At 38.4% G+C, this 14,544-nt stretch overlaps 2 protein-coding genes across 3 annotated transcripts in view; one reads left to right on the top strand and one right to left on the bottom strand.

Moving 5' to 3' along the window:
• psmd1 (proteasome 26S subunit, non-ATPase 1) overlaps positions 1-14,544 on the bottom strand; it is a 41,294-nt gene that overhangs the window by 18,309 nt on the left and 8,441 nt on the right. Inside the window, exon 17 of the mRNA XM_037114833.1 lies at positions 2,298-2,412. Coding sequence (XP_036970728.1) covers positions 2,298-2,412 — 115 coding nt within the window. The remainder of the gene's footprint in view (positions 1-2,297; positions 2,413-14,544) is intronic.
• Positions 6,132-14,316, top strand: htr2b (5-hydroxytryptamine (serotonin) receptor 2B, G protein-coupled). Of its 2 annotated transcripts, none has more exons than XM_037114834.1 (4): positions 6,132-7,117; positions 7,737-8,298; positions 11,748-11,948; positions 12,663-14,316. In XM_037114834.1, the coding sequence occupies exons 2-4, from the start codon at positions 8,073-8,075 to the stop codon at positions 13,643-13,645; spliced, it is 1,410 nt and encodes a 469-aa protein (XP_036970729.1). In that variant the 5' UTR covers positions 6,132-7,117; positions 7,737-8,072; the 3' UTR covers positions 13,646-14,316. The 2 variants fall into 2 exon arrangements, with proteins under 2 accessions (XP_036970729.1, XP_036970730.1); XM_037114835.1 differs by having other exon boundaries at positions 11,748-11,929; positions 12,663-12,879.

Below are 14,544 nucleotides of genomic sequence, written 5' to 3'. Positions count from 1 at the left end.
GTTTGGTTATATACAGGAAAAGGGATATCAAGAGATGCAACCAGACCACACAAATTAATGAAATTAGTGTCGTCCATATCTGGTTGCCTGGGACAACTGAGTAATGGTCACAATAAGCCCCGCCTCCTTCAGTTTCCTGCCATTATCACTGAATGAAAAATGAGGCAGGACCACCTCTTTTCTCCTGCACTCGCCTCTGTTCTCAGCTGAGCAGTAATGGCTGTAACTCACACCACCAGACTCGGAGGGAGGCGTCAGCTCCGCCGAAGAAAGAGAAACAAACTAGGATGATGACAGTGGAGGTAAAATAAACCATGTTTCATCAGTGCTCTCAGCTCAGCTGGCTGAGACAGTCATGCACCAGGATGATAAGTAAAGAGTGTAAAGCCAACACCAGTCGACCACATCCTGTCCGTGATAGGCTGTCGGGGGGTTTAATTGCGGGTATTTACTGTCAAGCCCAATCAGCAGAGCACATAATGTGGTTGCTTAAGATCCTCTTAATTCATGTACAGAGGTGGAGTGTTTTCTTCAGGCATGTGCCTCAGTGTGAGTTAAACTTGTTCAGAGCCGCTAAAAACTGGCTAGAAGCTTGTTCAAATAAATGACTGTGCAGAACACAATTTAGAACGACACAATTTCCATTTTCATACATATTTATAAAACTGTATCATATATCAATACTCTAAACTCTGAAATGGTTCTTGTGAGTCTGTTTGGTATTTCACATCATAATTCTTGTTGAACTGTGCTCTCATTCAAATAATTAAAACAAGCTGAACTGTATTTAAGATTTTCATAATGACACTGAAAACTACAGAAAAAAGTCAAAACAGCTTTCCTATGCAGTTTTGTCTTTAGGTATAAAATAGATTTGGAACACAAGTCAAGTAAAAATATCTTAAGTCCAAAGGTGGGAAGAGAATGTGCTCCCGCTAAATAGGTGACCCACTTCTCTTGCCACAACATCATTACTCTCACTAAGGACCTAATGTGCTCGAGGTTTTATTCTGAAAAAAATCAAGTTGAAGAGTTTTGGAGCTTATCAGCTCTGTAGCAGCCCTTGGCTGATCAGGTTCAAAACGTTCACTTTGGTGCTTCCAGGCTCAGGACTCAATGAGCAAGGACTCTGCTTGGGCTGTGCCACCTGAGACTGATCAGTCCACATAGTTGGACAACTCAGGATCTGGCAGCTGCTCCCAATTCTGTCTTCTTCACTCGCCTTTTAAGATTTAACAAACCCAAAACAAGATGACAGGGTACATCCTGGCCCCGACCCATTTTATCAGCAGATATCCCAAGAACATTTTAAAAATGTATGAGCTTTCCAGTGCTAACCCTCCATGAAAATTAAATCAAATGTCAATAGATTGCAAGCAAAATAGCATTTTACTTTATGATTTAATCTTTGTATAAGCAAGCTAGTGATTAAAGCACTTCGATCAAAGTGTATTTGAAAATTGTAATGAAGCATGTGAGGAGCTGAAGAAGTCCTGTAAGCATCCATTTTATAAATTAGATCTAGCAAAGCAACATTTGCTTTGGCAGGATCATTACCAAACAAGAAAAAAAAACCTTTTCTCAGCAACTTCTGCAGGTGCTACAGAGTGCGAGCCTGTAATCATTAATCTAAGATGAGCCTCACAAATTGATTACCTTAAGGAAAACCCTTGGTGTAACATTTGCGTCACTGATGCAAAGACTGCATAGGCTGCACCAAGACTCAAAGAAAGGACACAGGATGAATAAGGACAGAAGGTCTAATGGTGCCTTATTTTCAGCTTTACTGCAATCTAAGCTTTTCTTGTACATAGCCTTCAGAGGAATTAATTCCAGTCATGACCACGTATTCCAACAGGGGTAAAGCACTTGTGCAGACATCTCATTTAACAAGGACTCATTATTTATATCTTGGAAGTATTAAGTAAAAAAAAGATCTGAAGCCATCTGTGTGGTAATTTGATGTAAGGTTTGTTACATACAGTTCACCCTTGCATCTCGTATGTTTACTGGAACAAGAAGGTGAGACATTGTAAATCATCAGATAGTGGTCTGGCGTGTAATTACCCCTAACACAAGCTATTATAAATTTCTCTCCTTTTTACAAATCAGAGTTAAGGCTCTGTTGATAGATTTCAGTGTTCCACATGCTTCACATCAAAAGCTTACACTCAGTTCAGATGTCAAAATTCCTACACTTTCTGGTGGGCTTTTATTTCATTTCACTGAACAAACTAACCCATGAACAAATAAAGCTTTAAGTTTAAAAGGAGGGGAATTGAGGTGGAGACACTCACCTTGTTGCCTGTCCCTGCACAGCAGATGCCCAGAGCCATGGCAGCCCCACAACGCACATGAGGGTTGTAGCTCTCTGACAAAAGAGACACCACACTAGGGCACTGCTCAGGGGTTCTGAAGAGAGACAGAAAGAAAGAGAGAGAAATTCAGAGGGAGTCAGGAAGAGGCTCTGGAAGTTGAACATTAAACAGATTATCTTATTAAACATCTTATCCATTTGTGATCATTAGACAGAACTACAAAAAGAAAGATAAATCCTGTCTAGACAGCTTGGGTTATGATTAAAAAAAAAGCAACGTGTTCATTTCTAATTAAATATAATAGCGAGGTGGAGGATAAATGTCACCAAGTAGTTTAGGTGTTAAGATAATCTTTATTTAAACCATACTATTGTTTGACTTACTGAATTTTACAGTCTATGGTCACAAGATTATCAAAGCTGGTCCACTGAAGTGATGGATGAGATGATTTGTTTGATATGATGTCAAAGTGCTGAGCCCTTGACCAAAAGACCATTACCACAGTCTTATGACGCTTGCTTGGGCCATCTTTCAAAACAGTATGAGCTGTTTCAATATGGTGTTAGTTTGTACAACATGGCACAAATACCCAAGAAATACCACTCTGTTAAACCATTAAGACATTGATTTTGAAGCCACAGGTGAATATAATTTGTTTTGAGGGGAACTGTATGAGACAACTAGAAGTTTCTGAGACAGAGCTAGACAAATTGTAGTGAGAAAAGAGAGCAATTGGGTATGAAATGCTAGGATTTGATTCATGTCTCTAAATACTCTCCAAGTCCTTATGCCTTTTCTCCCAGTGGTGTTGTTGTGGACTAGAGAGAATAGAATTCACAGCGCCAAACCATCCAAGCCAAATCTTTTGTTCAAGGTAGAATTGGCGGTTTATGATTTTCTTTCCACCTCTTTGACTAACAAACAAGTCTTGCAAAATAAAAGGGAACAATAAAGGGAGACATTATGCTCATTATCAGGTTCATAATTGTAATTTGGGTTACTACTAAAATGGATTTACATGCCTTTGTGCTCTAAAAACGCATCAGTTTTCTCATTCTGTGCACCGTATTCTCCCTGTCTGAAACACTCTGTTTTAGCTCCTGTCACTTTAAGAGCCCACTTCTGAATTCCCAGTCTGCTCTGATTGGTCAGCTCAAACACACTTGAGCCAGGTCTACTAACATCAGCAGAATAGCCATGCTAAATTAATTCCTATGTAACAAAATAGATTATGCAAATATGTGACATGGCTGTGTAATGTTACGAAGTCACGGTATTAAAAGGTGGTACTACTGACTACGTATTTCAGGAGCAGTGTTCTCTGTAGGAGAGGGAATCTTCTGTTGGTGCGGAACTTTCTAGACCTTTCACATGCAAAAGAACCCAAATAAAACACTGAGGAATAAGAAAAAGAGAGCAGATCTAGGATTCCACTTCAAATGCGTAAAAAAGGAGAAGAAAAAACTAATTCAACTGAAAGAATCAAGATCATGTGTTTGTAGTAAAAAGAAAAAAACACTTAAAAACAGCATGCAGTTATGAGTCAGACCACTCCACTTGCACTGCTGACTAAATGACAAAGTCAAAGGGTTGCCAAGATAAAGACAACACAGTTATTAAGCACTTCAAGTGAATTTGATCAAGCCTAAATGAAAAGCCTTTAGTAGGAGGAAAACACTTCTTCGCATTTACAGTGCACCCTTGCTTGCTGCCCTGTTGCAATGAGATACTCGACCTAAACCTAATGAGAGAAGACTCTACATTAGTGCATGAGTTAAAAATGCCACCACCAATGTGATGGTTCAAAACATTTAATAGTTATGTTTCGTGTTGTGAGAAATGATAGTCTTGGATTTGTTTAAGAGAGAAATCTAGCTGAACATGAAAGAAGAAAAAATATGTACACGCTTGAAGTAATTTGTTTTATATCTGTGTTTTGCTCATGTATGGTGGTGTTGATAACATGAGCGCTGCCTGGATGGTGGATCAGTGAAAAAAAAAGTTAAGTACAAAATCTATCTGTAGAGAGTCTTGTTTGTATACAACAAATTGTCCAAACAACGCTTGACTGCAACTGAACAGACTACTGCAGTTTCATTCAATGAACTAGAAGATCACTGATTAGACAAAAGGGGAATAAAAGAGAAGGTGCTATCGACTTATCTGTGCTTGGCCCTCAGCTTTTAGTTTATGTATTTGTGAAAAGTTAATTAAAACAGACCAACACAACATAAAATATGAATACAAAAATTAAGTCAGAAATAAATTAAAGGACTTTGGGCCTGACAGCTTCAGCAAAGACAACTGCTGTTATTAACTCCAATTTCATTGGACTGAGGTTAATAGTACTGCAAAATTACGTAAAAAAAAGGGTGTGAAATACAAAAAACAAGGATTCAGGTTAAGTTTCATTTGAACCAAAATGGCCTGGACACAGTCTTGAAAATAATGTCTAAATGAGTAGCTTGAGCTTCCCTGTGTTTTGTCTATAGTCCTGTGCATCAATATAGTTTTATCTCCACCTGTTTGTTTGAAATTAGAAGCTCAGCTCCAACATCACGTGAGAATTATCGGGATCATAAATGACAATCATAGTGCGATCTAGATCACCTATCAATTACATCTACCAGGATTAAGTTTAGTCTATTCTTGTGGTCTGATTAGGCCCCTCAATCCCTTCTTGGATGGGGACCAGATTTCAAACCCCTCTGAAACAAATCTAAGATTGAAGGCCAAATAATTAAAGCTAACCTGACCTTAGCAAAGTTTTTCAAAAAGTTCAATCTAAAGACTTTTCAAAGTTTAAAAAAGGCTAACTGCATTCAACAACTGGCAAAGTGAAACAACTCAGTTGGAAAGAAGAAATTGATAACCAGCATTTGTTTGGCCTGAAAATGCAGTGAAGCAATGATGTCTGTATTTCAAGCTTGACTTTAATATTATCCTCATAATGTGTGATTGCAACCTGAAATACCTAAAAACAATCAGTGAGATGAGAAAGAATAATAAAATGCTGATAACTTGTGAAGGCTTGCAAACACATTCCATCCTCGCTGTAAGACTTTAGTGCTCATACGTGCCAGATAAGGAATGTTCATTTTGAGTTTACAAAGATGACCAAGGCTTTTATGCTACTTGTTAATGTACTGCATGTACTGCATCCCAGATGTTGCCCAGGGAAGTAACACAAACAGTGAAACGTCAGCGACGGCAGGAATACAGTGTAGCTAACACATTGTAGATGGATTTTGACACATTAAATGTGATTGTGACATTGACTAATGTAGATGAATTGTAAGAGGGCAGATCTCATTAGCTTGCTTCCTGTCTGTTACAACAAATCACCCAAACACATCATGAAAGTACCTGGACAATGTTGTATTAAACAAGTCCAGAGGCTACATGGCTTTAACATTAAAATTCAATTTAAATAATGTCTGGCAAAGGTGGAACGAGATAGGAGCTGTAAGTGGCAACAAGTGAACACTTTTTTTAATGATGCAATTTCCAGATGAACAAAACATCATACAACCTGATAATAATACACTTTTCACAATTACAATAACTGCAGATTGCTCCAGCAAAACGTGTCGATTGGACAACTAAAGCTGCAATTTGAGCTACATTGCATATCACTCAAAGTTTGCGTGTGTTTGCAGAAGTCAGCCTACTGTTAACAGCACATCTTCAGCTGTTCCCTCATCAAAAAAAAGGAAATCAAGGGAATCTTTTGTAAGAAAATGAGACAGAGACTGTGGAGGTTGGTTGCATGACCTTAACTTTCTTCTTTAGTGGCTATGTTTTTCACATTTTCTTGTATAGGGAAGAATCACTCATCATCGTCATGTTGCTCTAAACTCCAGGGATTGCTTGTTTCTACATCTTTTGATGCCTTGCATTTGCCTTTAAAAAGCAAAACTAAGAGTGCACACAGAGAAAACATTTGGACTTGAGGCGTGGCGATCAGATGAAAAAACAAATATGGTCTTAATTTTAAACTTAATTATCAAAAAGAAAATAAGATTGTATTTAAATTACTTTCTCATTCTGAAGATGTGAAGTCACAGGACGGAATGAAAATCTGTGGGGTACAAGTAAAACTATCAAGCATTGTAACACACAGAGCCCCTAAAACCCCCACCCCTGCTACCTTCGAATGGAGGGGAGAACAGAAAGTGACAAATGTAAACAGTGGGACGGCTGTGTTGAGGGAAATTACCTCCCAGAACCACTGGCATGTTGCCACGACGAAGACATTCATCTGTTTTCTACAGAATCTGACTCATTGGCAAGATGAAGGGGAGGGAGTAGAGAGCGAGAGAGCGAACAGAAGGGAGAGGGTGAGCGCTGATCGCAGCCTGTGAACGTGAGGCACAGAGTGGGAATGAGAGAGAGGCAGAGGAGCCACAACATCTGAAAGTTTTAAACCTGTGATCGTGGTAGGTGATGCGGAGCAAGACTGGGGGTTCCTCCAACATGTGGAAGCAAAACAAATTCCACTTCATGGACTGTTTCAGACAGAGACAGATTTAAGATTTGCCGCTGAGGGGAGGGAATTCTCTGTCACGCTCTTATTTGGCGAGGGTAGAAATATAAAGAAGAGATAGCGGTGTTTTAAAAGATGTTAAACTAAGAGATGTACAAAGATTGTAATGCAGTGGACCTTAGGCTGCACGGTTTTCCCAGCAAAAAATACTGCTGAAGTGTTTATGAAAGTGAAGACGCAGCAGCTTGGAAAAAATACTCAAGGAGTTGACGCGTCAAGGCGGAACTTAAACTTTTGCTACCTTCAGGAGCAGGTAAGAAATTTTAAATAAATTACATTAATGCTTGTTAACACTTATTTATTTTGCTTTGTACTGGAAATGTTAAATAAAGGACATAATGTGCTCAAGTCACAATTGGACTGGAAGGCTGGTTGTTGAATCCTTCAAAATAATCAGAAAAAAAAGGCTAGAACAGCATTCCAATTTCATCACAGCCGAGGCAATATTAAATTGGAGTGCCGTTCTAGTGTTTGTTTTATATCAATCAAGTTAGTCTGAATTTAGTCTACAAACAAATATGCTTTGACTGTAAAAACTAATGTAGTCTTTCATCTAAAGGTTCATCAAGGAGGTTTTCAAAACCCTACCTAATACCGATCCCTTGTTTTAAGTTGTCAAAATTGTATTTTTGAAATACCTCTATCAAAACTGGTCACACATTAATCTACTAGTTTTGCAAAAACATGATTGTGCAAGCTATTTTCCGCAAGTTTTCCAGTTTGGAAAATGTCTTTGCTATAATGTGGAAACAATTGTCACCACACAGGAAAGACCCTCTTCATTTGTTTCAATAAATGTCTCTCATTGTTATGCCATCATTCAGACAAAGCAAAGCATATGGGTAACACGATATCCCTGTTCTTTTTAACAGACTTGTATCTTTTAAGAAGATGCAGTGGATGAGAAGAGTATCAACTCCCTGGGACAATAACAACCCCTGCTAACATCTCACAGTGGAAGTACTGATCGTGTTGGGATTATTGTCAGCATTGGATTTTGTAGAGTTGGACCTGTAATCTTGCAGTGGATCTAGCAGATATTCCTTTTGAATTGTACACTGCAAGGGCGATGAGGCATCCTGTACACTGACCTACCCTACCCTGTGTCCTTGCCTGAAGGACCTAGTGACCATGCTGACCGAGTGTCAAACACCAGACAGATCACAGCCCCAACCCACACTGAAGCCTGCTGTAATCTCTGCAGCACCATGTCTCAGTCAGGAGACATGTCCGAGGATCAGCTGAAGTGGGCTGCCCTGGTTATCGTCATGGTCATCATCCCGACTATTGGAGGGAATATCCTGGTCATTCTTGCTGTGTCACTTGAAAGAAAGCTGCAAAACGCCACAAACTACTTTCTGATGTCGCTCGCTGTGGCTGATCTGTTGGTGGGACTCATTGTGATGCCCATTGCCCTGGTCACTGTTCTCAACAGTAAGTTTAGCATGGGGCTGTGTTTTTGAAAAATTTACAGTCCATTATATCCATATCTCTACTGAAAAAACATGCCCTTGTCAATGCACAAATTAATTCCTTGACACCATCCTGATTAAATGTTGAGACAAATGATGAATGACATTACCCTTTTACATAGCTAGATGTTTAACCCCTACGTGCTGATCAGTTCTAAAAGAACCTTGGATAAAAAAAGACCTATAAAACTCTGTACCATTACTAAAAAATGTGTCCAAAGGCAACAACAATTCATAGTTTGTGTGTGTCTGAAGGGTGGGGGCATCCTGTAGCCAGTTACAGGCATTTCCCCATTTCAATGGAAAATGGTATTAAAACTTTATTAGCCTTATTAATAAACACAGAATAAATAACAGCCAGTTTAATTTATGGGCAGCAAAGGGGGATAAAAATAGTTTGTGAGCAACACTCGATACAATCACAACCATCTATAAACAAATTATTCTAGAAATAAATGGTGGGTAATAAACATAAGACCTCCTCTTGCAGTGGTAGCAGTTGCACGGCTTGGACTAAAATACCGGTTAAGTGGATCATTACCCATAGGAATTAATGTTAACACAAAACAGTTTTATTTTAATTCCAGTGACAGTGATGTGCAAATACAGCTGTGTAGGAACTGATTTAATCCATTCTCTTTCACTACAAAACATAAAATCATGCAATGAATTTACTCTATATATGTAATAAATCCATTTCTGTCTGCATTGGGTTTTATCTCTTATCTCTTGCCCTGATGTGTACTAAGGCATGTCCTAATCCTTTGCTTGAGAACAGTTGCAGTAAGGTCTGAAAGCATTCATGTGTGCAAGTGCGTCATCTGGCAGAAAAATGTACCAGGTTTATTAAAAACAACTATTTCATTTTTAGGATTGGCATTTGTTGATTAAGAAAACAAAGTTTAGAAAGTCACTGTATTCTCTTAATTTGTAAATAATACAGCTGCACCCTAAACGATGATGATTCATATCATCATTTCAGAAGACCAAAAGTTGACTCAGTTTGTTAGCTGAAACTGTTGTTTCTGTTGTTAGATGTTACTATAAACAGACACATGCAGGAGTAACCGCATGGCAGGCTCAACTCTATACAAACCAAGTCTAGTCTCACAATGAACTTACCACAAAACAAACTGCAATGGAAGTATAGAAAAGTAACAAACGGTTGGCCATGCAACACTACTCATACTGTACTGCTGTGAGACTCAGCTTCAGCACTGAATGCTAACAAAGTCAGTTAAACTTCTTCTGAAAGTAGAGTAACCTCCTCTTGCTCTATAGCGCATTAAAACTGTGTAACCGAACAGTGACTTTCTCTGACTGTGTGGGTATTACAGGCAAAACACTACAACCTTTAGTAGGGCAGATGTAGGTGTTCAGTGTAGGATGGCTGCTCTGTAGATGAACTGAGCTGACACCAGCTGGCCAGGGAAGTGAATAACAGTTCTTATATCTGTAATTAAAGTGTGTTGAACGAAATACATCAGTAATAATGTTTATAAAGATGAAAAATATCTGTGGACAAGAAAGAGGATGAAATGCTGAACCACATGTTGGTTATATGGTCAATAATGTTGCCAGCGATACATCACTGCTCTGCAGTTCTGCAGCAAGCACTCCCTAAAGCCCCATACAAAAGAAAAACTACCAAAATGATGCAAAGATACGGATTCAAATAAAAGATCAACTGCAAGGTAACAGAGCATTGAGTATTCAAGAAAGCAGGTACACAAAGTTGAGCAAGACGAATGTTATACCTGTATGGACCCCTAATCATGTTCCACATCTGCTGGGCAGATGAATTAAAAGCATACAGGGAGCAAAGAGTAATAGATCTGCTTGTTTAAAGCATAAGATGTGTGAACAGATGCTGCTGTAAACTTGAAATATAGCTCCACTTGACAAGAAACTATCGAGACACATGATTTGGTGTTGTCCAGCGTTGAATTAATTTTCCACAATGATCTCTATTGATAATGGGAGAGTCAGTCCGCCACGTTAAGTCTTCTCCATCCCAAGGATTCTCAATGGGTTTAAGGTCTGGAGCCTCAGGTTGCTGATCCATGTGTGAAAATTATGCCTCATGCTCCCTGAACCACTCTTTTGCAATTTGAGCCCGGTGAAATGTGGAACTGTCATCTTGGAATATGCCCATTCCTTCAGGGGAAAAAAAATATCTGATACATTCAGGTCATCAACTGACCTCATTTTTGGGGCAGATAACGTTATTGAACCTAGGCCTGACCAAAATGAAGCAACCCCAGACCACAACACTGACCCCACAGGCTTGTACCTTGGGCACTAGGCATGATGGATGCATCACTTAATTTGCTTCTCTTCTTCCTCTGATGCACCCATCACTCTGGAAAAAGGGTAAATCTGTACTTATCAGACTTATTGACCCTTTTCAATTGCAGTATAATCCAATAGAAGGCTCTTACCTATTTGCTAAGTTAAATCCAAAAAATACATTGTTTTTTTGGCCAGGCATTGTATGTAGACATCCAAAAGCAAATCATAAAACAGAACAATCAAAGATGCACTACTGATTTTACTTTTCCTGCTGTATGTTTTCAAATCCACAATGTAAACAAAAAAAAAAGTTAAGGCTGTTTCTTTTATCCAACAAATACAAGGTTTTAAATTAGCTATAACAAACCATCCATGCATCTGCCCCAGACCACAAAAAGGTGAAATCTGAAATGTGTAACAGACACAAGGGCAATGCAGAGGGCAGTCTCCAAAGTTGCACTCATTGATTCAATTTGAAATTAATAAAAAGAAATGTAAAAAGAATTTCCCTTTTACAGCCACTTGGACATTGCAAGCTACACTTTATTGAATTTGGCATGGGATTTAACACTCCTTCAAAAAGGTACAGAGGGTCTATATTAAGAACAAGTCAAGTATTAGCCAATGAATATACCATCCAGATGAAACCTCAGCAAAACTATGTGTGAAAGTGTGAAGTGTGAAAATAATTGGAATGACCAAAGAATATTATGTAAAAGTATTTCCAGCAACAGTCTTTTACAGTGTTAATGGGTTTCGGGACAAAAGCCAGAACAATTACTTGCCAATTTTATGCCTGGAACTGAAAATAAACACTACTGTTGAGCATAGTCTCCATCAGATCTTCATAAAGAGCTCTTACCTCCATAAACATTCAATGAACCCGCCTTTTTCCAGTAAAGTCATTCCCCAGAGAGATAAACAAACACAAATCTTTTGCATGAGTGTTGCTTCTAATCCCTTGCCATTGTGGTATATCTCCCATAACTGGCAGAGTACAAGACCAAATTCTTTTTGGAATGTAAATGAGTCACACCAATGAGTACTTCATAGGGAGTTACTAACTGTACAACAACAGACTATCTTAATGGACTAATTTCCTTCTCATTTTCTCTTTAGACTCAAAGTGGCCTCTTCCGGATCCCCTCTGCCCCTTTTGGATTTTCTTCGATGTGTTGTTTTCTACTGCATCCATCATGCATCTCTGTGCCATTTCATTGGATCGCTACATTGCCATCAAGAAGCCAATCCAACACAGCCAGTATAAATCCAGAGCCATAGCAATGGTGAAGATTGCACTGGTGTGGCTCATTTCAATTTGTAAGCACTTAAATTCAGATTTCCTTGACTTCATACGTTTAAATCTTCACTTAAAAACTCAGAAATATATAACAAATGGAATAAAAGCAGACACTATATAAAAGCAACAGTTTAGCTACAGTATTTGGGAATCAGATGAGCTTTACAATATCAGATAAAATGTAGCTTCTGGCCATTATGTTTAACACTAGAGTGTAAAATGCTGGCCAAATTCACTGAAACATTACTTCTCTGTGCTCTTGGTGGTCTGAGCACTGACACACTGTAGTTTGGTTGATGTGTTTAGTTTCATTTGAGCTTCATTTCATGAACGAAGCCAGAGGATCAGATATAATGAAGGGAGCAGACAGCACTGATAGAGCTTTTACCACGACTGTATCTTGCTGCTTAGTTTCAGAGGGATTGTGGCAGACTATGGGTGAACAGTTTATAAAACAGGAAATCTTGCAATCAGAACTTGCTGTGTTATTCCTGACACTGCTCTTTCATCCAGTATGCTTCAATTTCTACTTCAACCACACTCATATGATCAAATAAACACAGTGCTCTTTCACCAAGATGAAAAGAGAACACTTCTGTGGTTAGAGTTGAAAACATGAACAACAACAACAGCTAATTCTACTGTCTGGAGTCCAGAATTTATATTTAAAAAAACAAAACAAATAAGATATTTCCTGTTTGCCAAAACTAACTGTTCCTATCAATTTTCTTCAGGTATTGCGATCTGGATTCCAATTAAGGGGTTTGAGAACTACGATTTTTACAACACCACCAACACCAAAATCACCTTTATCTTAAACCGCACATGCCAGCTGAATAAAGACACCTTCCCAGATTTTATCATTTCTGGGTCCTTGGTAGCATTCTTCATCCCTCTGACCATCATGATGGTCATCTACCTACTTACTGTCCAAGTGCTGCGCAAAAAAGTTTTTTTGCTCAGGTCAAAGGTGACTCAGCGCTTTAGCTATCCAACAGTACCCACAGTTTTTCAACTGGGAGGGAACAGGGAACAGACTGCAAGTCCACCTCAAGCTCAGCAACTGAACATGTTGAATGGCAGACTTCCCAGGATAGAAGAAAAAACCAAGACAGGCACAGCACACTCCCCTACAGGAGATGAAATGTCTTTTCGGAGAATGTCAACAATGGGCAAGAAGTCAATGCAGACTCTGAGCAATGAGCAGCGCGCTTCAAAGGTGCTGGGCATCGTATTCCTCCTGTTCGTGATCATGTGGTGCCCTTTCTTCATTACCAATATCTCCTCTGTGCTATGCAAAGGGTGCACAAAATCCATTATCGACACACTCATGGAGGTCTTTGTTTGGGTGGGATATGTGTCATCAGGCATCAACCCACTGGTCTACACCTTATTCAACAAAACTTTCAGGCAAGCATTCAGGCGCTACATCACCTGTAACTACAAAAGCTTTTCCAGTCATGAGCCAGGATTGCAGCAAAGGCCATCAATTACAGATCGGACCTTCACAAGGTTTTCATTCAGATCTTCAATGGCAGAAAGCTCTCAACGGTTCCTTAAGCGGGGAATGAAGAATGGCATTGGATCAGTTGGGTACCAAAGTCCACTGAGGTGTGGGCAAGCACCTGTACAGCCATCCAGTGGAGTTATGTTAGATGCAATACTTCTGACTGAAAATGAAGGTGGTAAGCAGGTGGAACATGTTAGCTGCGTATAGGGGTACCAGACAAATTAATCAGAATGCATTATCAGAATCTGTCATTAATCTCAATTTGATTGTCACGTCATTTTTTGTCAGGACTTATTACACACTACACAACAATGAGATCTGACCTATTATCATCTGATGTCTGTTTACATCAGTAATGTTTTTGTTCTTTTTAAACAACCCCAAAGTAACATTTTCATTTCTGGTCATTTCAGAGAAACCTTTTTATCCATAAGTCACTCCTATGTTAAGTATGTGAATTTATATGGTAAAAATATTACTCAGTGGGCTTTTAAGATAGACCGTCAACAATGTGAATTCCCAAAGACAGACAGACATTGAATGGCGTGCCATAACAGAGTTTGAGTTTTCAAATGTAATAAAACCGCTACCTTCAGATGACGTGTTACAGGTCAGCTAAAAAAAAAAAAAAAAGGTCAAAAGTTGACAGCTTTCAGGCCATTAGACTTGTGAGGAGTGCGGGCACAAGGATAAACTAGAAACTCTGGATACAGTATACAATATATCCCTACACCGAGCCTTTAAACTTCAGCTATCTGAATACGCTGTAAAACATCAAACTTACATTCTATTAAGACAACCACAACTCCACCTTTCCATTCTCTTCTGCAACTAACACATATGCATAGCACTCTTGAAGCGATACTTGTATTTTGGAAAGCACTATTTTTATTTATATATATATATATATATATATATATATATATATATATATATATATATATATATATATATATATATATATATATATATATATATATATATATATATATATATATATATATATATATATATATATATATATATATATATATATATATATATATATATATATATATATAGCAGTCTGATGTTTTGATATGTTAAAGATTTCCAAATAAAACATG

Source organism: Acanthopagrus latus, chromosome 11 (genome assembly GCF_904848185.1).
Source record: "Acanthopagrus latus isolate v.2019 chromosome 11, fAcaLat1.1, whole genome shotgun sequence".
In the NCBI taxonomy this organism is placed as follows: Eukaryota; Metazoa; Chordata; class Actinopteri; order Spariformes; family Sparidae; genus Acanthopagrus; species Acanthopagrus latus.
The sequence above is the reverse complement of the archived record's forward strand: the minus strand, read 5'-3'. Positions and strand labels throughout refer to the sequence as shown.